The 25,101-nt window shown below is 32.3% G+C and overlaps 1 protein-coding gene across 19 annotated transcripts in view; it reads right to left on the bottom strand.

Moving 5' to 3' along the window:
* The window catches only part of LOC106072560 (potassium voltage-gated channel protein Shaw-like), a 230,377-nt gene that overhangs the window by 7,664 nt on the left and 197,612 nt on the right, over nucleotides 1–25,101 (bottom strand). For 7 of the 19 annotated variants that reach the window (XM_056015397.1, XM_056015396.1, XM_056015395.1 and 4 more), the window contains 5 exons: nucleotides 22,928–23,852; nucleotides 12,652–12,690; nucleotides 6,689–6,718; nucleotides 3,118–3,282; nucleotides 808–930 (listed from right to left, as the gene is read on the bottom strand). In XM_056015397.1, the coding sequence (XP_055871372.1) occupies nucleotides 808–930; nucleotides 3,118–3,282; nucleotides 6,689–6,718; nucleotides 12,652–12,690; nucleotides 22,928–23,852 (1,282 nt within the window). The remainder of the gene's footprint in view (nucleotides 1–807; nucleotides 931–3,117; nucleotides 3,283–6,688; nucleotides 6,719–12,651; nucleotides 12,691–22,927; nucleotides 23,853–25,101) is intronic. The other 12 variants (XM_056015401.1, XM_056015405.1, XM_056015406.1 and 9 more) reach the window with 12 other exon arrangements.

Here is a 25,101-nt window from a genome sequence, read left to right as displayed (position 1 = left end):
TTACAACAACAATGCACATAAAAAATACATTTTGCACCCTATTTACAAAAAATAAAATTACTTTTAATTATATTTGTATGTTTTATTCTTAAAACAATTTTTCAAAGGAACAAAATATAAAATTTCTAACCAATTAAAGAAGATTTCCATTCACATTTTTGCTTGTCAATTACTAATTGTATTGCCAAATGCTACTTTACTGTAAATTTGTTTTTTAGGTTTTTACTTTATATTGTAGAAACAGCAGAAGCAAAATATTTGAACAAAAAATAAATTTAAAAAATGAAAAATAAAAAATAAAATTTTAAGAACATATAAAAAGTAATCAAACAAAATCTTTCTGTTTTGACTGTTAATAAATATTACAGTTCTTGGTAATCACCCACGAATCGATATTTTTCTATAATGTTGCATGCTTGCAAATTTACTTAATCTTAGAATTTCAAGATTTTTAAGAATAAATTTATTTTTCACTTTGGTAAATTAAATAAATTCATACAATTTCGTGAAACTAAAATGCAATTACTTTTAGGGATTTTGATTTCTTCGATAAAGTATAAATTTATATAAATGTAAACATAAAAAATTTATTGCATAAAAAAAAAAGAAACATATCATTAATTTTTTTATTATTCTTTGTGTAATAACCAATTTAAAAAAAAAATAATGTGTTGTAAAATTTTTGTTAGTAAAAAAAAAATTATTCAATTCAAAACAATTTATAAATTTAACTGATTTTAGTGTACATCTTACAGTATTGTTATAAAATGGAACTGTGGGATAATTTCAATAAAAAGTTTTAGTAACCTTTATCAGATTTGTCATCATGTGGAGACGTTGCGACTGTTGGCCCTGTGGAGTTGTTCATTGTGATCTGGGCATTGGGAGTGACCAGAAGGCCGGACAGGGCCGTGGAAGAAGGTTGATTATCTAGAAATAGATAGAAGCAGTCAACAAACAAGTATAAGCTACAACAGAAAGCCACTGTGATATGCAAGTGAAAAATATATCGATAAATTGAAAAAAGAAAAAAAAAAGCTTTTATTAATATGCTGAACAGTTTAACCCATGTCATATTGAACTATAGTTGACTGGAGATATGGGAGTATAAATTAATATTAGCCAATAGGGTTGGAGCATTGTGGTTAAACACATTAAAAGTAGTTAAATTATAATAGGCCTACTAACCCTACAAAGATGAAAGCAGGTATACAATCTGAAATAGCTGCTTTTGGTTTTTGGTTCAATATTAACAGGGTAAGACTGTAATCAATGCTTCAAGAATGATTTAAAAAAAAAAAAAAAAGGTAACTGTGAGTAATGAAAAAATACAAATATGCATATCAATATATGATTGTCTTTAAGCCAAAAAAACAAACAAATAATTATAAAAAAACACAGAAAATTGATAAAGTTGTTTTGCCAATTATTTTTGTATCACATATTTGTTTATATAATGTTCACTATGCCTTGGATTGTGCAGTGGAAGCAATATTAATCATTATGTTTGATAATATGCAGTATATGGTAAATAAAATTACAAGCTCCAAAGTTATATAGATCTAGTTTAATTTTGTAAAGTTCCTTGAGAATCATATTATTTTATTATTGTTCAATTTCTTTAAGCCAAAAATAAAATATATTATTATGCCTTTCTTTGTTTAATATGCACGTCACATGGGCTCACTTTGTAACTACATATAATTTTTTTATTAAATCACATTGTTAAGCTAACAACTTATGCTCTCACAACTTGATATGCAATCATTAAAGCTATATAATGATTTCAACAACCTTTCAAGCATTTTAATTATTTTAATCGCAGAAAAAAATATATATGTAATACCCTTAATAATTAATGAAAAAAGAAATCTTATATTAGACAATTTTAAAGTTATATTGTTTCATAAAAAGAAAATTAATAAAAAATTTGGCCTTTGTAGTCATGATGAAATCTGTTTTGAAAGTCTATTATCCTATTGTAAAAAAAAAGATAAAAATAGTGTTTGTGTCCTAGCCAGTGTTTGACTTCAGAAACTATTCAAATGCTTATAAAGTGATAAGTTTTGACAAACCAGTTTGAATAAAAGCAATAAGAAGAGGCAAAGCAAACCAATGTGCAGATCAATGCAAAAAGATGCATCAAAAACATGCACCAGATCACCACAGCAACAAAACAAACTTGTAGCCAAAACATCGACAAACAATGATAAGCCTTATTTTGTTTGTTTTGAAGAGAAAATAATAGTAATTGTAAGAATTCTTAACTTTTATGGTTTGTAAAATATTGAAAACATATCAATTTGTTATTAAATGAAATGAATAATTTAAAAAAAAAATTAAAAATTTATGACTTTAATTTTTTTCTATTATCTAATATTTTATATGGTAAAGAATAATGAAAACAAAAGATATAAAAGATAAAAGTAGATATCATATTAGATATGATGAAAGTATAGATGCTACAGAGAATAGGGCTTGTTTTCACATTTCAATATACAAGGCCAATTTACTAAGCTAGATAATCATTATTGCAGACTAGCCATATATTTATAAACTGTCATTTTTTTAAAATAAAGGTTCTTTTTAGTCTTCTTTCATTTCTTTATATATTTATATATATATTATACAGTGCTTTTTTGTAGAAAAATAGGTGCCGGTACTGAGTGATTGATTGCCTAACTTTTAACTACTAATAAATTAATAATAAATTTTAAAATATAAGAAAATTAAAAAATTTTCCCCACACTGAAAAAGGTGCCGGTACAAAACAAAAGCACTGTTTAAATATATATATATATATATATATTGAGCTTAATCTAGGCTTAATCTGTATCAAAAAAATGTTTCTTTTAAAATTACATTTCTAAGAAATAAGAGTGGGCAATATATTTATTTTTTAAGATAATACTAGATTTCTATTTCTGTAGCATTTTTAATCTTTTTTTTTAATACTAGATTTCTATTTCTGTAGCATTTTTAATCTTTTTTTTAATTTTAGTATGAAAAATTTAAAAAAAAATTAATTAGCAAGTATACTTGTATACTTCAGTTTGTAAAAACAGTAGTCACAAGCTCATGCTTAGAAAAAGAACAAATTGTATTTGTATTTGTTACCAGTGGTTCTGATGTCAGTTGCTCTAGTGATGGGCCCAGTCAAAGAGTGGTCAAGGAGATTACCAATCTTGTCAGCATTGGATGTTGCTCTGGAGCGTGCCTGGCCATCCAGCTTGTCCGTGTGGTTCAGCATCAGCATTGGGATGGCTTCCTCTCCATTGTGGCCTTTTGTTGTAAGCATGTTTTGTTTCAGCATCGCCAGGTGTTCATTCAAGATTTGTTTACAGTTGGGCAATGTATAAGTAGTGGAAGGGCAGAAGGCAAAAAGGGGGGAAAAAAAGCAAAATAGCACAATCAATAAAATGTTTTAGGCCAACCAAGCCTCACCCTCTCATATCAATAAACTACACTATCAAATTAAAAATATGTCCCACAGCAAACAGAATCTATTTGGCAAATACTATTTATTAAAACTCCAGAAAACTATCTTTAAAACACACATTTCTGCTTGAAGTACACTTTGCTTGAACATTTTGTAATATGATATCGTATATTGTAGTAAATAGTTTAAAATTCTCTCATATACACAATAGCAGTGAGAATACTGCTGGTTAGGCCTAAAACTTGCTGATTAAAAAATATTGCATGTTAAAACATAAATACTAAAAACAGTATGTTCAAACAGTGCACCAGAAGCATCCAAAAACATAATGTTGTGAAGTTTATGTAATTTAAAGAAAGTTTGTATTAATATAAAATTGTTAATCTCTTTATACCAAATAAAAATAAAATAATTTAAATAAATATTTATAATATGGGGATATGGGAAAAACTTGTTTTTAAATTAATACCTTACCTAGATATATATTTAAATAAGATATTTTTGAGATATGATTTACATACACAAATATTTATAATTTATCAATGCAAATGTTAGAATATAAGAATAAGAAAATCCACTTACTACTTTTAGAATTTAGACCATTTAAAAATTATCGTATTAACTAGACCTCCCTTTTGCTTAAAATTTTGATGTAATACTTAGCTTTTATAAAAGTAAATACCCACTAATTTAGTAAGATGATGACATAGTCGAACATGTGAGTAATCAACACATACAGATAAAAAATTATCTGTAATTCATGCCAAGCTGAGAATGATTCATGCCTAGCTGAGAGTGATTCATGCCTAGTTGAGAGTGATTCATGCCAAGTTGATTTGAAAAACAAACATAACAAATGCATGATTCAGAAACAAGAAGTCAAGATACAAGAAAAAAATAAAGAATGCACAAGATACCATTCAGATGTGAAATGAACCAATAATTAGATTTCAAGATTTAATTTTCAGATATTCGAGCATGTTTTGAAATGAATCAATAACTTTAAAGATATAATTGTCAGATATTCAAGCATGTTGATAATGACATAGAAGGCCAACACTTATTTCATTACTATTTTTTTAAATTCATTTTATCAATAAATAGTAATCCAAGTCAAAATATTTTAGGATGGCTTTTTACTATTTTTATTTATTAACTAGAGGTCTAATCTTCTAGAACACTGTATTTTAATACAAATTTAGGAAATTGTGTAAATGAAAACTGTTATATTTCTCTTTTTTTTGCAATGATAGAAAAATAAATGGGTAAATTGGGGATGTGACCTATGACTGGAAATTTCGGAGTTGACAATTAAAGTTTTAATTGTCTTCACTGAATTCCAATATGAAGCCAATAAGACAATGCAGAATTTAGCTTGTCAGTAAACAAAGTTGCATTTGAACTGTCAGTTTGACAGCATAGAAATTAATTCCTGTCATACCGCTATCCTGCAGACGGTTCAGGTAATGGCTACTATTGTATCACCCTCTTCAATATAACTTTAGATAGCATTTGGGCATAAGGAGACAAAAAAAAAAAAAAACTAAAGGGCCCTTTGAGATCTTGTAATCCCTAGAGATGATAGTTCACATGATTTTAGATCAACGGTTAACAAGGAGTTATGTGGTCATCACAAAGACCAACTAACTTAACTTTCCAAGCTGAGGCTATATAGAGCTGGCTAAACTCAGTACAGACCTCAAAATCTCTGGGACTTGAACCAGCCACCCTCAGATAAGCAGTCAAGCATTTAACTACTAGCCCTCCCCACTCCATCAAGAGATGTAAAAAAAACAAAACATTTTGTATCAATGAAAGAATTAATATATAAAGAATGACATGCATTGATTTAGATTTTTCAGTTTAAAAAATTGTCAATTGTTCTATTTAATTTTTTTCTATTCCCTTATTACTTGGGCGAATCATTACATCAATAAAGTAGAGAAGAGAGAATAACCCACCTATATTTGAGTGTGTTCTATTGTTAAATATAAGGTAAAGAAAAAGAAATGCCATGCAAAATTTGTGGAATGTCATTCAGAGAGTAGTAAAAACTATAGAGAAAGAACCTAATTAGGTGCCTTAACATAATTAGCAAAATAATATTTTGTCATGCAATGGGTCTTGAGGCTTAATAAATGTATTCTAGTTTTTTTTTGTTTTTTTTTAAATAATTTCGTACAAAGATCAAAAACTAAAAACAGTATAACCAAAATTAAAAGAAATTATTCTTTTTTGGGGGATTATAATTAAGTCTATAAGAAAACAAATTGTTTAAAATAAAATAAATTTTATTTGGATATATATTTATGTTCTTTTACTTTAATTCATTCATAACTTAGAAATTTTAAAAATATACGTCATGTTTAAAAAATAACTCAGGCTATGTTTTGATTGCAAATTTTGTTAATTTCATGAAGTAAAACTCTTTTAAAATTATAGTTATTTAGGAATATAGATGAATTACTTGGGATAATTCACCAACCCAATTGGTAACTAAGCAAAAAAATATTGTTTATACCAATGAATGGACTAGCTGATGCCAATAGTTGTCATAGCCTAATGGTTTGCAGCTAAATCTAATCATATAATTCACTAGAACATGGAAAAGCTACAATAGGATTTAGAATTAAACATCTATTGTTTAAATCATCAGTGCTATCTTCAGCTCACTGAAAGGTTTATTCTATAAATATAATATAGGTTTAATAAATGCCAATATACTGTAAAAAGTAATAAACAAAATTAAAGGGGGTGTGTTGTAAAAAAAAAATGTCTTTAGCAAATAATCAAATAAAAAGCTTGTGGGAAAAAGTGTTACTTTTTTTCATTGTTTACGAAAATATATATGCAAACATATTTTGAATATATTGTAAGGCAATTTATTTAAATAAAAATTTAAAAAAAAATGAGGTTCCATTAATCGTGTTCAAAGTATATAATGGGAGATATATAACTAAGTGTGTCTATAACTGCATTAAGATAAAATAAAACAAGAGAGATAGAAGGCACCAGATTGAGTAAGTATGTGGACACAAAATATGCTAAAGAAGCCAAGGCAAATAAATATATTTATTGAAAAAAAAAAAAAGAGAGGCAGTTAGAATATATTCTCATGACAATAAGTGAAATAGATTTGTGATAAGTATAATATAAGCATATGTAAAAATCCATGATAATATTATTCATAGAATACAAAGTTGCAACAAGTTTGTTTGTTTTTTTGTTAAAAGTAATTGTGTACAGTACCTATGAGGACTCCAAAGTGATTATAATGGCCTGTAGAAGAGAGATTATAATGGTGCCTTTCCAATTACGATACTCCACAATACCAAATGCATATAATAAACACTAGATCCATTAAAAAAAACACAAACAATACACAACAAATAAAATAAAAATAAAACTCAGAAATGGCCAACTTTTCACAAATGACTTGAAGCCAAATTTGATTAAATACATGAATAAAATGTACACCACACACAACTGCAAACACTGGCCACATTTCATGAGACAGTGTAGTTCAAAACACCACCAAATAAGATAGTTGCCTATGTGTTTGCTTTCATTCACTGGAAATCCATTTCTTTTTAAATTTATAATTATCAGAGAAATCATATATATGTTGAGAATATCTATAAATAGCTAGATTTCTTTTGGTGTATCTGGTGTACAGAATAAAATTGTTGATAAGCTATCATTTTTTTGAGCTATATAATAATTATTATGACCATTTTTTAGCACCGAAGAATCCATTTGTAGCTCTCTTTTTTTTTATTGCAAGTACCAAATGACATTAAAGCAACTCGATATTTTTTTTTCCAGTGAAAGAAGACACCATAAGTAAAATTGTATACAAAGAATCACACAGACAGACAGACAAATTCATCATACATTACTTGAAAATTATCAACATCCATTTACAATCAACAGAAAAAGAAATCATTAACGCTTTTTGTTAGCTCTAGAAGGCAAGTAGCTATAAAAGAATGAATATTACTATTATTGAATAAATGTAGTAAGCTAATAAAACATAACTTAAAACATAAAGCATAATTATTATAATTTAACATTATTTTCTGTAGGTTAAAATAGAAATCCATTAATTTATATTTTAGCTGGCATTGGAATTATACCTTTTTAAATCATTATATTTGAAAAAATATAATAATTACTACTTAAAAATAACTGTAATAGTTGAAGTAAAGTGATTTTTTTTAAGAAAATGAATATGCAGTATATAATTATTTAAAGTGTTATAATACATAATCCCCATGCACTTTGTTCTACAGCAATATGCACTGAATGAAATTTGATTAAGGTACTGAAAGAAACTAATGTACTTTTTGTTTCTGCAAATCAGGTCCTACATCGTTTATAAGTGCTAGTGCGTATCAATAGTTAACATACTAGGGAGCTCTATAAGATCCTATTTATAAGCAGCAGATAACTAAATGTTCTATTAAAAAGTTGGCTAAAGATACGAAAGAAAAGAATTAATCAAGCCTCATTATTTTGAAAATATTTCTGTTTTAGAACGCTGTAATGAACAGCTCTCTGAATTAGGTTTAGAACTAGGGTTAGTTAGTTGACTCTGATATCGAATAAGAAGTTTAATAACAACGAAGGGAACCGTCAAATGTCGTTCATAAAACCTGCCTCTATCTTCAGCAGTAGTAGTCTGTTTACATTTCGCTATTCTTCCTCAAATCCTAGACTTGTTTTTAGTAGTCGCGTCATTGTCTCCAAGTCAAAACTTTCCCTTTCTATGAAACAAATAACTAATTCCTAATCGTACCATAACAATAGGCATATAATGAGGCTTAATTAAACTGATTAAAACCTACTTAAAGGTCAGAAATTAAAACAAGCTTTTAAATTATGCACTATCCTATATGTATGTATTATATATACTTGAATCTCTATCTATGTTAGGGGATTTGGGTCATACATATTAAAAGATAAATTACAAAAAAAAACAAATATGAATATGAAAAAAAATAAAATAAAAAGCGAATAGCACCCACTGGTGAAATCAGTCGTCACTATTATAAAACAAAAACGTATTATTTCAAATGTTTTACTGAGCTGAAACAAAACGAAGCGTTGTAATTATACCTTTAAATGTGTGCAGAATGCTTTTAGTAAACAAAAAAAAAACAACTTAAAAAAGCATATAATGTTATATATAGGCCTACTACAATATATTCTAAATCTAAGAAGAAATGAGATTTGTATTGAATACACTATATATTTGTGAACCTAACATTTTGATTTGTTCCTCTTACTCAAAAATCATATTTTAAACAAATTACAAATAAACAGACCCCTATAAAAATTGCCAAAATTAGAAGAGATAATGCTAGATAAATAAAGTTAAAACTTTGTTGACCTTTTTTACTTAAATATTATGAAATAATTACTGCAGTAGTTCACTAAAATACTTTTTTAATTATTCGATTAATATTTGACTTTCTTCTTTCATTCCCTACCAACTTCAAGAATGGGATAAGTTTTGGTCTACTGTACTAAAAATAGACACTGACGTATTCAGTCATGACTAATGTAGGAAAGTGGTTTGAAAGCAAAATAGAAATAATAAAATTTTTGGATGCAAAAAAAAAAAATTAAAAAAAATAGCAAAAACAGCATAAAAATAAATGCCCAACAGCTATAGCCTTTTAAATATGCCAAATGTTTTGAAACCTAAGTTCAAATGACATATAGTAGTGCTTCCATTGCTAGTGTTTTTAATGCATTTTAAAAGAATATAGATTTGCTTAACCTAACAGTGTGCCAAGACTTCAACCCTCTAGATGGCGTAAGTGGTCGTCATCGACTTCTTTGAACGAACTATAAATTTGGACGGACTATAATATAAATTTAATACATATAAAACGATTGTTTGATTTTATTATTGATTATTATTGATTAAAGTTTGTGCCTTAATTCGGCTTTAGGCCTACTTTTTTCCTCAGTGTATCAGAAGTGTCTGTCGGTCTTTGTCCAATTTGTCTAGAAGCTATATGTTACCAAATGTTTTTCATTCATGCCAATATAAGTTGACGACGGATATTGTATGAACGCTCTGTTACACTTTCCTTCTATGAGCTCAAAGTGGTAATTCACTACACAGAATGTGAGTTTATTTCAACACATCTGTCAAAGAACAGCTATTGCATGTAGTTTACATTGTGTCTACATCGAGTGAGTCTACATTGAGTCTACATTGATACTAATATTTGTTGTGTTGTGTTGATTTCCTATTTTATTTTCCTAATTGATGGCGGTGAGCTTTGGCAGACTCGTTCTCTTAGTAGTGACTATGCTCCTACACCATATCAAATAGCTATTAGTATTGCTAGGTAGGCTTGAATTTTTATGAAATCGCAAAGTCCTGTTTCACAAAACATTTTAGACTGTCATCGAAAACGCTTAATTGAATAAGTAAATATAAATAAATAAAAATAAAACAATATTTAGCAACCCATTTTTTTTTCATGGTCAAATTGCAAAATATTTATCATATAATTTACAAAAAAATGGAACTTTACAATCTAGGAAATGTTAAGTGAACTATCACATTCAGAAAAGAATTAGACGAAAGAAACTGCTTGAAAAGAATTCAAATAGTGAATTCGTTGTGTATTTCACCTTTTCAAATCTTGTTAATAAGTCATCTGTGTTTTGTTTGTAAGGTCTACGGCCTACGAGGGTATAATGTGGAGAGTATAACGACCAACCGCCTTTAATTAACAAAGTAATGCTAATTAAACTTGGGTGAACTCGAAATCCCAGTCTACACCAGGATTCGAACCCTGCTGCTCGAAAGCTACGTGCTTTACCACATTTCCGCCATGCTCCACGAGTAGTGTATTTAATCGTAATAATAGCTTTCCTTTTTTCGAGATTGGAGAGTGGACTACGCTCCGAGCAGAGAATGTACAGCAGTGGAAGCACTAATAAGAACTTAAAAAATAAATGTATATAATTTGTGTTGGCTGTGTTTTAAAACAATTTTCATTCTGTGTTGTTTGTTTTTTTGTTTCACATTGAAAGATAAGCTAAAATAAATAATACTGTTATTATTGAGATCAATTAGGCGCAGGGCGAAAGTGAAGAGAGTTTATGATAACAACAGAACGATCAATTAACAAAAATTGTTGGTTAATCCTATTGGACCAAATAAAATAAAAAATTATCTTATCTTATCTCTTATCTTATCTCTTATCAGCTTAAATCGTTGCTCATGACGCTTTTTAAGATTATAAAATTAGATTGGGGCCTAATGTAATCAATTTTAATGCATTATTAAAAAGTAGGCCTAAAACGAAATAGTAGGGCCTATAGCTGTTTCAAGGGTGTCAATATAAGATTTAATCATTAAAAACAATGACGTCTGCTATGAAGCAGTGGCCTTGGAGATCAAGCATGACGGGAAGGTTAGGTTTTAAAATAAACCTATGAGTTGAGACAACTATAGTTTCAATACAAAAAAAAAAAAACAACTTGAAAAGAAAGAGAGACAATCCCGAAAAGATATCATTCAGGGAAAAAAGTCAACAGCAAAATGTTACATTATAATATGAATCCAAGATGTCAACAAATTGAAGAGAAATATTGAAAGTAGCTGAGTTAGACACAAAAAGTTAAAAAAAAAATTACAGAACTGACCACTTCTATGTGAGCAGCAGCAGACGTTTAAAATTAAGAATATAGATGCCACTGTAGCCTGTCTACCGTATATTTACAAAACTATAACAGCATTCATCGTATACCAAAAAGGCCAGTGTATATAGACCTATTTCTTCCGTTATAAAGGCATGGGGTTACTGCAAAAGAGCCTGTAGCTTCAGCAGAATCATGCAGAAGAGAAGACGTGAAAGAAAAAATGATCAATTATACCCCATCATACATGCCTCTGAAACTCGAGAGAAATTGACCCACTTTCGAAATTGTTCAAAGCTTGAAGAAGTGAGCACATAGATATGTGCATATAAAGGTTATAATGAAAAGTAGCAAAGTCCCTAGAGAGACGGTCAACAGATCTTGTGTGGTGCCCCAACTGTCTAACAGACTAAGAGATAGGTGAAGGTGGTGAAACTCTTTATTTCTGCACATACTGTCACCTCATCTAAAGCACTATTCAGCCATAATGGGTCTCGCAAAATAGAATCTGATAAGCGGCTGTATAAAAGTGTTGTTTCGACGCTGTTATTTTCAATATTTTGTGTTTTATGCTTAGAAATATAACCAAGGATGCAGAATCTCTCAGATTTAAAATATATTATTAAAAACCTGTCTGTCTAAGTTGAGCAAGCAAAGGAAAAAACAACAGCCAGGATACAGAGTAACTTAATATCTGCTGTAAAAGCCGAGACAGCAAAAGTATTTGGGATCATATCAAGTGAAATATGGAGACAGCACAAAAAAAAAAAACAAGACTTGGTGGACAGAATAACTTAACGTCTGCTGCAAAACTTGAGAGAAGAAAAGTATTTGGGATCATAAGTGAAATATGGTGACACAATTTAAAAAAAAAAAACAAAAAAACCAAGGCTTGGTGGATATCTAAAAGCCAGTTGAGGTCTGACAAACTACTTTGATTTTTTCTTGAAATTTGTCTTCCTGTAAGCTTGGTTGAATTCATATATTAATTAAACAATTATTCTGTACCTATAAAAACGAAGCAAATTAACAACAAATAGTTATAGGCCTAGCTCCAGTAGTTATTGTAAATTTGAAGGACATTTTATGGTTTTGTTTTTATATTTTCCGTTGTGTAATATATTGGTACAATAATACTTTGACCTTAGAAATAGGACCTACAATGTAAACATACAAATAATAACTATATGGATACATGAAACATGAATATTGTTGAATACATTGGTTATGTACTTTTAAGTCAACATTAAAATATGAGAATAACACTCAGAAAAGAAATGAAACAAAATGGAAGAGTAAATAATGAGGAAAACGGAAGTAACACAAAGCGCATGCGCAATAAAATAGTTTCTGAAAACAAAAATGGAAGCCATCACGTGCAAGCATATCACCAGCGTACAAAAACAAGTGACGAGAGAAACCGAAGAATTGTGAGCAAGCAAGTTATATAGGGCTGTTTTTTTTTTTTCTAATTTCCGTTTTCTTATCTGGCAAGTGTCATTTGCAAGGTTATGCATTATGGACTAGTATTTGGTTCGACTTACTACGGAAGGGCATCAGCTCCTGTAGGGCACCCCCGTGAGCTGGGAATGACATGGAGACCATAAGACATAGGTTTGAGCAAGTCATTAATAAACATCAATCAATGGGCAACATTCTTTATATAGGCCTACTCAATTTTTGCGGAGAAATCCACCAAGGGGAGATTTGTTGAGGTGTTGCAAGTCCTTATTAGTATGATTTTAATATGCAATTAATATTCAGTGCCGGATTTACGGTAGTGCAAGGACTTAACCTAGAATTCTTCATTTGCATTTTGATTCACGTTTTCTTAAAAGGGTAAGAGGAAGGGGCCTTAAAAACCCTGCCAAGGGCCACTCAATTCTCAAATCCGACACAAGTCAGACATTGGCTACAGCTTTATGGAAGAGGCTAAGAAATCTGGATGTATATTCTTTTGTCGAAACTGTGCAGAGTATGAATATACACACAATTTATCTTAAAGGGCTATTAGATCTAATGCCGATTCGCCATCTAGTTTGACAGAGGGAAATCATAAGTCGTAAATGGATTAATTGCATGATTCATCCCTAGCAACAGATGGCGCATAGGTAGGGTTACGCGAAAGTGTATTGTTACCAATGCGACCCCTATCGGTGGAGGTTTAAATTTAAAAAAAGATGCACTTTACTGTCCTATGGTTCTCACAAAATAAAAGCAAACTAGCAAACAGATAATAAAGAATATTGCCCATAAAAAGAGTATAAACATACGAAGTGGAGAACAGAATGCATTGCAGTGTAAAGTCGATAAAAATATTTATAAAGAAGAAAAGACAGTTTAATTAAAATAGAAATAGTGTATATAGAGTCTAGCTATGTAAGTTCCCCTTTCAGACCTTGTGGTCTATAGGGCAGATGATGTAAAGGCCATCTGTTTCTGTGGCCTACGGTTAACACGTTATGTAGGAACTCAAAATCACATTACTGGATTGGGGCAAGAGGCTCCGGTCCACTGGACATACCTATCAGCTATCTACGCAATCTGATTAAAATATACTTTACCTTGTAACATTTAATAATCAAAATGTCTGGGGTTTTTTTTTGTTTTAATGTTCCTAATATTGTTTGACACAATATCAGCAAGACCATATTATGGGGGTAAATGGAGGAAACTAGACTGTATATACACTTAGTCTAGATTTGTCAAGATGTGAAATGTTATGTTACAAATCACAAGAACATATGTATACAAGGATATAAGAAAAGAGAAATACTGTTATGACATCAAAACACAAAGGTCTATTAGAAAGAGACAGTATCTTTTTTTGAAAGGAAAGAAAATGTCAGGACTCGTTGAAATATATACCAGATTTTCCACGCAGACCAGTATATATATATACTGGCCGGATATGACCCGCGGCCTGCCGGCCTTAGTTTTGGTATTACTGATCTACTGGTTTGAATTTAGATATATAATAGTCATTGAGAATGTTCCCTTCACATTAATTTTTTTATTTTGCCCGGAAAATAAAAGTAGAGTGGGAAAATGAGTTTACCCGGACAGCCGATACATTTATATCAAATATAAAATACTGTGGAAGCCGGTTTACCCGATTTGTTAAAAGGTTTCGTTTTGTAATAGAGATAAGATTAGGTAGTTTTGTCTATATTTAGGTCCTCCGGTAGTGGTAGGGACATTAAACATACATTACGGTCTCCGCCATGAGCTAAGGAACATTTCTGCCAAGTTTTATCAAGATTGGTCCAACGGTTTCGATTTCTTCGCTGGACATACATACATACATACATACACCTTACTTTCTGTATAGCATACTATCTTTATGTTGCGTCTAGGTAAGTACAATATATTTTGTGTCTAGGTAAGTACAATATATTTTGTGTCTAGGTAAGTACAATATATTTAGTGTCTAGGTAAGTACAATATATTTTGCTAAAGGTTTCAGACAGGCACGACTAAGTAGGCATCACGTTTTACCCCAAAATATTCTAGACATATAGTGTCTTTGATAAATTATATGTCATTTATGCCGTTTCTTTCTTTGTACTAGATGTAGTTTAGATTTAGGTCGATCTAGGTATGTGAGATTTGTTTGACATTAGTACGAATTCCATAACCCATACAACAAGAATCACAAGCATATTTAATGGAGATCATTACTATAATTTAAACACGACGGCATTTTTTACATTGATAATAAACTCGGGAATGTTTCGCACTGGGTTGGAGCCTTTTTTTAAAAAAAAAATCACAGTTATTACTTCCTATTAGCCATGGTCTCGAAGATATGGATATATTATCTTAATTATTGTCCAGAGGAAACTTCCAAAGAAGTATGTACACAATAATAATATTTGTAATACACAAATACAATACAAATTTAGAAGGTGCTGGGTGTAATAAGTCAATATAGTGCTGAATGATGTCATATAGTCAACTTTGGATCAGGTCAGTACCTTCAACATCTCTCAATAACATATAACTATATTACAGAACGTAGACGTCGTTTAAAGTTCGACTTTCTACATTTTATTATAAGTAAGGCATTTGAGTAAATGCTACAGGAAAATGCCAGGTATCAGATACCAGGAAAACATGTTAAATGAGTTTGTACTTTTAAAAGTCAACAGTCAGGCTGGTAAAAATGGAGGAACATCTCAATGCTGTGAAGAGACGAAAGCTGAGCTGTTTTGGTGATATTGTAAGACATGACCCACTGTCAAAAGTCATTCTTCAAGGTCAAGTGGAGGGATCACGTAGTTGTAGTGGTCGAAAAAGAAAAAAAAAGGTTGACTGGACAATGTAAAAGACACTGGCATCTCTGGTGATGTCCTACTAAGAACAGCTGCTGACCCAGAAAAGTGAAGGGATTTTGTTACGCGGACTGTCACAGCACCTCTACGACGAAAGTCAAGGGAGAGGTGAGGCCATATTAATGACATAGTCTACATACACTAAAGATTGCATATAAGAAATTATTGACCTTTCTAGAAACGCTTCAGTTGTAATTTGTGGAGTCTAACCTAGTTATTACTTTGAATGGGCTATTTAGATGAAAAAAAAACAACAACTAGCGTGCTTTTGTAACTTTGTAATTAGTTTTCCACTAGATCTCTTTGACTCTTTGTAATGTCCTATATCCGATTGTTTCAGACTATTTATATAAGCCACACACTCGGTACTAATAGTTAGATACTTGGTCTGCACGTTTTTTTTTCACTCCATAATGTTGACAATGACATATACAGCAATTTTTTGGGGGGCGTATTTCCGAGAGAAATCCCACATCAGAAGTGTACGACAGGTTAATGCTTCGTATTTCACTGAATCCTTAGGAATGTAGAAGCCTGAAAAATCTGGCATGTCCCACGAAGCCATAACAACAATATTCTAGGAGAATTTATTGCACAAGCTTTTGAAATATGTCTTTCTATAATTTATGTTTTATTTATTGTTAGGTAGGCTAAACTAGAATCTCGACTCTTGTATATGGAGCCCTCAGCGTTGTCAGAGTACATTGCAAGTGGGAGCAGGATACAGATCTATGTATTGAGTAGGCCAATTAATATAATTAATTGAAACTAAATTGATATTTAAAAAAAAACACTCATTCAATACTATCTGGTACTGTATCTAGATGCAGCTGTTTCGTACCTCGAGGTGCATTGCACGTTTTAAAAAAAATACTGATTTCTTTACACAGTATTCTTTTTAAAAACGGTCTATCCGTTTATCCATAAAAATTATAAAACATGTTAAAACTTTCAGCTCTTCATTATTATTATTATTATTATACCCATATACCTATTTGTAGCAATGGGTAATTATATTGGTTGCATTGAAACAAAATCTATCACCTTGTTGTTCTGTGTCGAACTAGAGACTCTTTTTTTCTATTCATTCTTATGGTGAATTCGAATTTGATTCAGTATTTCGCAGTGGCGTAGCAAGGGTATTGCGGTTGATGCGAGTGGTGCAAACAGCACTAGACATCATATACCCTTAATAGGCCAATGTTATTTCGGGTTTAGCGTTAACTTATTAGACGTTTTATCCCTAACGAGTTTTATGTCTTAACAGAATGTACAGATTCGTATACACAGGCTATGTCTGGGCCTTGAAACAGACATTAGTCGTGTCAAACAAACAGAACAAATCAACATGAACAAAAGAAATTACTTATAGATAAACAGCTAATGACTCTCTCTAATTCACTAACACTTAAGCCATATAAACACTAATGAATAAACGGCTTAAAATGATAAATACTTGAGAAAATTGCAATACGTATGTAGATGACAATTAATATGTATAAATGACACACGCTCTACCAACAAACAGCATTAGGACCATGAAGAAGCTGCTTTCAGAGAGTTCACATCTTGTGGGATGAACAGAGCCCGTTACTGACATTGAGAATAGATTTACAATCGCAATTAAATGACTGTTTTTTTTCCTCTAGATACTAGGTCAGGGGTTCTCAACCTGTGTCTCGCGACCCCCTTGGGGGGTCGATTGACGATTTGCCAGGGGTCCCCTTAGACCATCGAAAATGCGAATTGTTATTGTCTACTCTTTTATTGCTGTATGTCTGTGTGTGTGGGGAGGGGGGTCGCGGCAGAATGGGGGAGTGTAAAAAGGGGTCTGCGAGCATAAAAGGCTGAGAACCGCTGTACTAGGTTATAAAGGATATCCTATTTTAGAATGTTAAATGCTCTATGTCTCACAAACATATATGCCTCTAATATCGATGATGATGAGTAATGATGATGAAACATCTTTTATCCTTTTCTAATATATGGTAAATTATTCTACACCAAAAACAATTAAATCTGGTATACCATAAAACCTGGCAATTTTTGTTTTACTCTATACTATATCACGTGATAGTATGAACGTGATTAACGCTTTTGAGAAATATAGTTTTTTTTCACTTTGTTTTTTTCCTCAGTTGATGTCTTTTGCCTCTAACAAATAAGTCAGAACTGTAAAATAAAATTGTAAAGATCGTAGACCTTTATCTCCATAGCCATTACTCTAATGAGTTGGTTTTTTTAAAAAATCTTGAGCGAACATTGCATACCAATATTTTACCCACGACCCACAAAGAGACAATAACAGAATAACCCCCAATACATAGGGAAAAAAACCCAAACCCATTTTCCAAGTGTACAAGAACGCAAATGAATCCATCGCCTTGCTCCAGCACTGGCCGGCTCTATATCCAAAAAGGGACAGACATTACAGGTCTACAACAGTGAAGCCAATATAAAGGCTGCTTGTACACAGAGCAAAACAGTTAGCACATATACTGTACATAGAATACCAGGAACAAAAAGAGAAAATGGTTACACTGTTATAAAGTTAGTTATTAGACAAGGAGTGGACAATAACATAGATCTAGCTTTTTTTTTAGCACTGGTCACTGAGAATAGTTGTTAATAGCCAAACTGAACATATTAGTGAAAGATAATGAGACGAGAAATACAAATCAATTAAAGGAAGTACATATAAAAAAACACAACAATGAAATAAATAAACCCAGAAGAGGAGGTGCCAAGATAATGTCACATGTTGTAAAATCGTTTTTTTTCGGGGGGGGGGGGTTCTTATAAAAAAATCATAAATATAATTTTATTTACACAAATGTGAATCATGTGAAATTTTAGCTTATATATTAAAGAAAACTATTTATTTATTTTAATAAAGCCCATTTTATATTGGAGTGCCTATTGTATGGCATGGACCGTCAACAGAACTTAAGCCATAACCAAAATGTGTGTACTTGATGAGGTACTGTAAGGCTGTAAGGGTAGTGAGAATGTACTTTCAGCTATCTTAAGTTATTGGATTAATCTAAAAAAATGTTTTTTTTAGACAGATTATAGTATCACCTTCTTCTGTTGCTCCAATCGTATGGGTCCTTAAACAATAGACGCCACTTAATTATGCATTTAGCTAAAAACTATAAAATAAAATGTTAAAAAATGACCAAAATATGACTTACTAAGTATCCTTTTTTTTTTTTTTGCACCGGAGTTTTCTTTTATACCTCAGAAATCGTTTCATGTCTGAATAAAATTTTGTTTTATAAACCATAATTAATGATCCTATTGTAGGTCAGTGGTGAGCCATGAACAGTATACATTGTACAAAACCATGCTTATCGTGATCGAAACTGGTACTGAGCGAAATTCAGCTTTTATTGAGGTGAAACTGCTTATTTTGAATCAATCGTGTAATTCATGTTTCATTGATCGAGACTGACAGCAATGAATTGAACGATTGGAAATATCTTATTTCATTGTTTTGTTAAGCGAAAAGTTCCTGCTTATATCATGCTCACTACACTATCGTCCAATCACTTTTGAGGACCAGTTGGGGGGGGGGGGAGGAGGAGCTAAAACAATGGGTAATGTATGTGGTATTATTGTAAGTTTACAAATTTTAAGCGAACGACCTAATTCATACACAAGGCTTATCTCCCTTTAGCTTAGTAGGCCATGTCTCTATATAAAGCAAAATTAATTTATTAAAACTTATTATTTTACTAATTCGTTGTTTTTTTTTTTATTCATTCAAGTGTTGTCATCGACAATGAGGATCATTGTTTCAACTTGATCCCAGAGATCCCAGAATTGGAAGTGGGAGAAATGACGTGTACACGATTTTTACCAGACAGAGTGAGTTGATAGAAGCTTTGTAATGAAACCCAGACTTTGCACACACGATGAGCAGAATCGAGCGAGGGTCCGGATAGCACTGGGTCTAGGGTCGGATATGATTCGAGGATCGTGGGTTGATCACAATTGATTTCTGCTTTCTAATTTTAAATTATAAGAGACTTATTCAATTAATATGTAATTCTATAGTATTTTAAGAGTCCCGATGTTCCAAATAATCATAATCATTATGCTAATTAGACTGTAAAATTGTCGTTAATATTGTTGACTTCAAAGTTTCCTTTTTTTTCCAGAAAAATCATGGGGCCATTTGTATTTTGTTACTTATAAAATATTGGGAAATACATTTGTTCCCATTTTGTACAAAAATATAAAAAAATGCAGGAAGAGTTATGAGTAATGGTACAGCAGACGTTATTTTGGCACCACTCTTTCCGGAAGTGACCTCACATAGAGTCAGTTACTCACTGGGCTGTCCTAGCGGTGTGAAGACAACAGATAAGAAAAAAAAATGTTTGGTTTGTCAATAAGATCAGAGAGAACCAGGAAATATGTAAATCTATAGCAAATAACAAAAGCACTTCGCGGAAATATGTAGATATCTAGCAAATATCAGAAGCACTTCGCGGAAATATGTAGATCTACAGGGCCGGTCTTAGGCCACTGCAACCTATGCGGCCGCAGTGGGCCTCGCACTTTCATAGGCCCCGCGCGATGCGAATTCTAGGTGTAAATTATTAAATTAAGCCATTTTAACTTATTATTAAAGGGTTCCTGGATATCTCCTGAAATTATAAAATATAAGAAAAAGTCATGAAAATGTCCTGAGATTATTATTATTATTAAATCCTACTCTCGATTTAAAAAAAAGGCATTGTCAGCAATAACAATAAGCCGAATTTTAACCAAAACAAGAACTTCAAATGCTTAATTTACTTCAATAGTCACTGGCATACAAATATAGTTCTAAATCTATCTCGACCTCTTATATCAAAAAATAAAAATAAAAGCGATATTTGCGAGTCGATCAATAGTAGATCTAAAAGGCAGATCTGAATGTTTATCGGCTTTTTGTTGGAAAACTACAAATAACAGAAGCACTTCGCGGAAAGCTACACATACAATTTTCTTTGCAAATACGATGATTCAATTGTGATTCATTTTTAAAGAAATTATGGTTTTCATCGATCGATACAAATAAGACTAGACAATGTTTAAAAAGACACAAGTGTCGTATCAAACCGCAAAGTATCGTACAAATATAGGCTGTGTTAGGCTACACCTATAATATAAAACAAGAGGGGAGAGAGAAAGAGAAAGAGTAGAGGAAGAAAAAAAAGTACGAGATAAAGAGAGTAAGGTAGAAAGCGAGAGAAGTAAGAGATAAATTAGAGAGAGAGAAAAAAGTAAGAGAAAAAGAGACAGAATGTGATAGTAAAAGAGAGTAAAAAAAAAAAAAGAAACAAATAGTGCAAGAGTGAGTAAGAGCGATGGAAAGAGCGTGAGAAAGAGAAAAAGAAAGAAAGAAAAATAGAAAAGAAAGAGAAAAAGAAAGAGAGAAGAAAAAAAAGAAAGAAAGAAAAAAAAGAGAGTAAGCGAGAATGAAAAAGAGTGAGGTTGAAAGAGAGAGTCAGAGAAAGAAATGAATAGAGTGAAAGAGAATGAGAGTGAGACAGAGAGAGAAATAGTTGAAGAGAGAAAATAGAGAAATCAATGAAAATAGGTTACGTGAAAACAAAGAGAGAGAGAGAGAGATAATGAACAAAAAATGAATGGAGTACTGGGGGGACAATGATCTCTCTAGGTGAAGTAGGTGAGATAGCCAGGACAGGACACATTCACTGAATCGAAATGTGCAGCATCCAACATTACTTTGAAAGAGAAAGACGACGCTCTAGTGTGCGATTACCTGGGAATGAGAACATATGGCAGTGGGATGGCGACACACAAAAACAAAGCTAGAAGTAGAACATTTTTGTAGTGAAACTAGTCGCTGGTAACTGATTGAAACAGTGACGTTAAGGATGAGTGACAGTGTTTAGAGTGAGGCAGTTGTGACTCATCGTGACAGTGACAGCAATATGACATTTGATGACAGAAGAACACTGACAAGGGGCATTCACGTGCACGGCAGCAGTGCGTTGCGGCGACTTCCCGGAATAAGAGACATTGACAGCGTACGCCTCCAGTGCGTTGACTTCCCAGATTAAAGGGCATTTACAGCAGTGCAAGGCTTAACACATTTACAAAGTATTGAGAGTCAAATTTAAGACTCTGACGAATGGGTCATGACCTTCTATAATTAGGCAACTAGCACATCGAGATCACGTGACATTAAGAGCAATTTAACAATTATATATATATATATATATATATATATATATATATATATATATATATATATATATATATATATATATATATATATAAAACAATATACATCAACACCTTCTGTTGTGTGCTTTGGTCTGACATCTTGTAAAATAAACATCACAAAAACTGTAGAAAAAAACACAGCCTTATAAAACAGGAAGTGGCCAATTTAAAAAAAACATCTTGGATTCTTGGAAATGTAGATCCAAATACTGCTCTCCTCTACACTGAAATATATAAAACTTTGTTATCCTAAATTATACAACATATTGTAATGTAAATGGTATGGAATAATGGTTTCCGTGGCTTTCGGTCCATTCAGCTGTAAAATAAAAATATTAGTATGATGACCATGTCCACAACAACATAAATACAGACAATCGGATTTTGGTATTTGATGGATACTAATTATTAATTGGATTAATTTTGACAAACAGATGTATGTAGGAATAGAAACAAGGAAGTAGACGAGGTTTTCTAGATTACAATTTAAAAACGTTATCGCATTCATTAGTCCAAGTTTACGACATGACAAATCTACAGCACACCGTAATGTAAGCTCGGCACTTTGGTGCTAAGACAAGAGAACACCTTTAAAAATGAACACATTAGTACGTGTGCTTTTCAGTTAGAACATTGAACACATGTGCCTGCCAATTTAAACACACAACGTTTGTGCTTGTTTAAACACACATTTAAACAAATATAAGACCCCGCATGAATAGTTTTAAATGTAAAAAAAACACATACAAATATACATATACAACATAGAGTTGCGTCGCTATCGACACATAGAAGAAACATCTTCTAGAACAATACATATACTCTATGTGACGTGTTTCCGGTTTGTTTGTTTGTTGTTTTTTTTGGCGGAAACGTCAAACACAACAGAAAAAAAAAATGGAACAAATCAAGGCCCGTAACGCTGACATCAAAGCACACGCTAATGTTACAACGAATCAACATTTACGTAACAAGAAAATTGGGAAGAAAAATTCCGAGCAGACGACACGAATTAAACAGATAGTGAAAATACTAAACATATATAAATATAAATATATTGCGGCCGGGATGTTGCACGTTCGTAAGTATAAGAATAGGTCCAGAAATATTTCAAGCAGTAATGGACTGGGGAATTAAAATTTGTAAGACATTTAGTGGATAAAAAATATAAACAGACAAGAAAAAGTATGCAAAAAAGAAAAACCTGCTTGAGAACAAAAATTTCTAGGCGTGCAATTACCTATACGGTTCATTTTAACATCCAACGCACCCGGATGATTATGTTTAATGGCGTTCATCCTCCTATTTTGAGGTCCTCCTACGCCGCCGCCGCCACCTGCCATGCCCGGCGCCTTCGTGCCTTTCGGTCGGGGCGCCTCCACGGGAAGAACTCGTCGCCTCTTCTTGGGCAGCTTGGATCTGGCTTGCGTGTGGGAGTAGAAGAGCGCAAAGTTGGACACAATGACCGGCACCGGCAAGGCTATGCATAGCACGCCGGCCAGGGCGCAGAGGGCGCCGACGAACATGCCCACGTAAGTCTTGGGAACCATGTCGCCGTAGCCCACGGTGGTCATGGTTACGATGGCCCACCACAGGCCCACAGGGATGCTTTCGAAGTCGTTATCCGGGTTGTACTGAATCCTCTCCGCGTAGTAGATGAGCGCGGCGAAGATGACAATCCCTAGAACTAGGAAGAAAATGAGAAGAATCAGCTCCTTGGCGCTGGCCTTAAATGTGTGTATGAGAATCTTAAGCCCCGCCGAGTGCCGCGTCAGCTTGCACAGCCTCATGATCCTGATGATGGAGAAGAACTCCAGGATCTCGCTCTCCTGCTCGATCTCGGTCAGGAAGAAGTCCAGGTAGAAGCTGAGCGTGGCGACAATGTCTATCACGTTCACGGGCGCCCTCAGGAACCGGAGCTTGTTGGGCGCCACCGCGAAGCGGATGATGATCTCAAAGGTAAACCAAGCGTTGCTGGCGCACTCGATGTAAAAGAACGCCTCGTGAGGCTCCGTCTTGAGCTTCTGCAGGCGCCAGGTGTAGCTCCCATTCCCGGTCTGAGACGTTTCGTTTCTCAGGACCGGCACCCGCATCTCTGGGTGGGTCTTTAGGCAGAATGATAATATAGAGATGACGATGAAGAAGACGGAAATGACGGCAATAATCTGCAAAAGAAAGAAAAAGCATAATCAGGATTAAGAAAGCAAATTTTCACTTTTCTTAATCATTTCATCTTTCTTTAAAATGAAAAAAAAATCTGGGAATAATAATCTATATTGCTTCTATTGAGCAACTGCATCTAATAAAAACGTTTATGAAGATGAAAGGATCTCAAATTTTCAACTTCAAGACCTTCAAGACCATCAGCCCTATGTAAACTAAACACGTTAAGTCATGCCAAGAGGGGGACCTTTGATTAAGATATTTTAAAAAATTAATTAAAGTACTATAAGGTTTCAAATATTATCCAACACTTTAACTACACGCCTTCTTTGTGCTTTGAAGAGAGAACAAATGTAGATATTCGTATAAGTCTAAAATTGTTGATAATACAAGTTAATAGTAACATGTTCTCAATAGTATCATGTTCTCATAGTTTAATACCTTTCCATCCTTAGGATTTTAAACTAATCAAGCATATCACTAAACTTAGACCTACAAGTCCTTTACAACATACTATTGTATATTATTTACATTAAAATACATGTTATTTAAAGGCAAAGTATTTAGAAAGTTTCAATTTTGATATAAAAGTCTCTGAATACAAGCCAAGACTGCATACATCATTACGTGACGTTTTATATTTTTATTTTGTTACAAGATTGTTTGGTAGTTATCAATTATTAAGAGAATTTTTTTTTCAACAGCCTATTAAGCATCGTCAGAATATATTGAACAGTATTTCTTACAAAGCTTTTATCAACCCACTCTGTTCTCGGATCTAGTTAAAAGTTTGCAAAATTATTCTAGTTGATGACAACACACGAATGAATAAAAAAATTAACCAATTAGTTAATAAATTAGTGTCATTTATTACTTAATTCTGTTCCGAATTCAACCAGAGTGAGTTGATAAAAGCTTTGTAAAAAAAAAAGATCTTGAATTTTCATCAATGCTGGTGGTACTTGAAAATTTCACTTGCGGTTTATTCGCATGATTCTGCTGCATGTGTATTTCATTAATTTATTTGAGCTTTTAAATCTCATCTTATGCTTTGTACAAGTGTCACATTTGAAGCATATTTCTTGTTTTAAGTCTGACAACTTCTATGTTTAAATTCAGAAATGTTATTTTGTTATTTTTATTCTTTTTAGACAACGCCTTAAGATTAAGTATATAATGACATTGAAGATTGTCATTTACTGAGGTGTCATAGAAATAAGAAACTTTAAGGCATGATCACTCAAATTCGTT

This window comes from Biomphalaria glabrata, chromosome 17, assembly GCF_947242115.1.
Source record: "Biomphalaria glabrata chromosome 17, xgBioGlab47.1, whole genome shotgun sequence".
NCBI classification, from domain to species: domain Eukaryota; kingdom Metazoa; phylum Mollusca; class Gastropoda; family Planorbidae; genus Biomphalaria; species Biomphalaria glabrata.
This window is presented reverse-complemented; position numbering and strand designations above follow the sequence as displayed.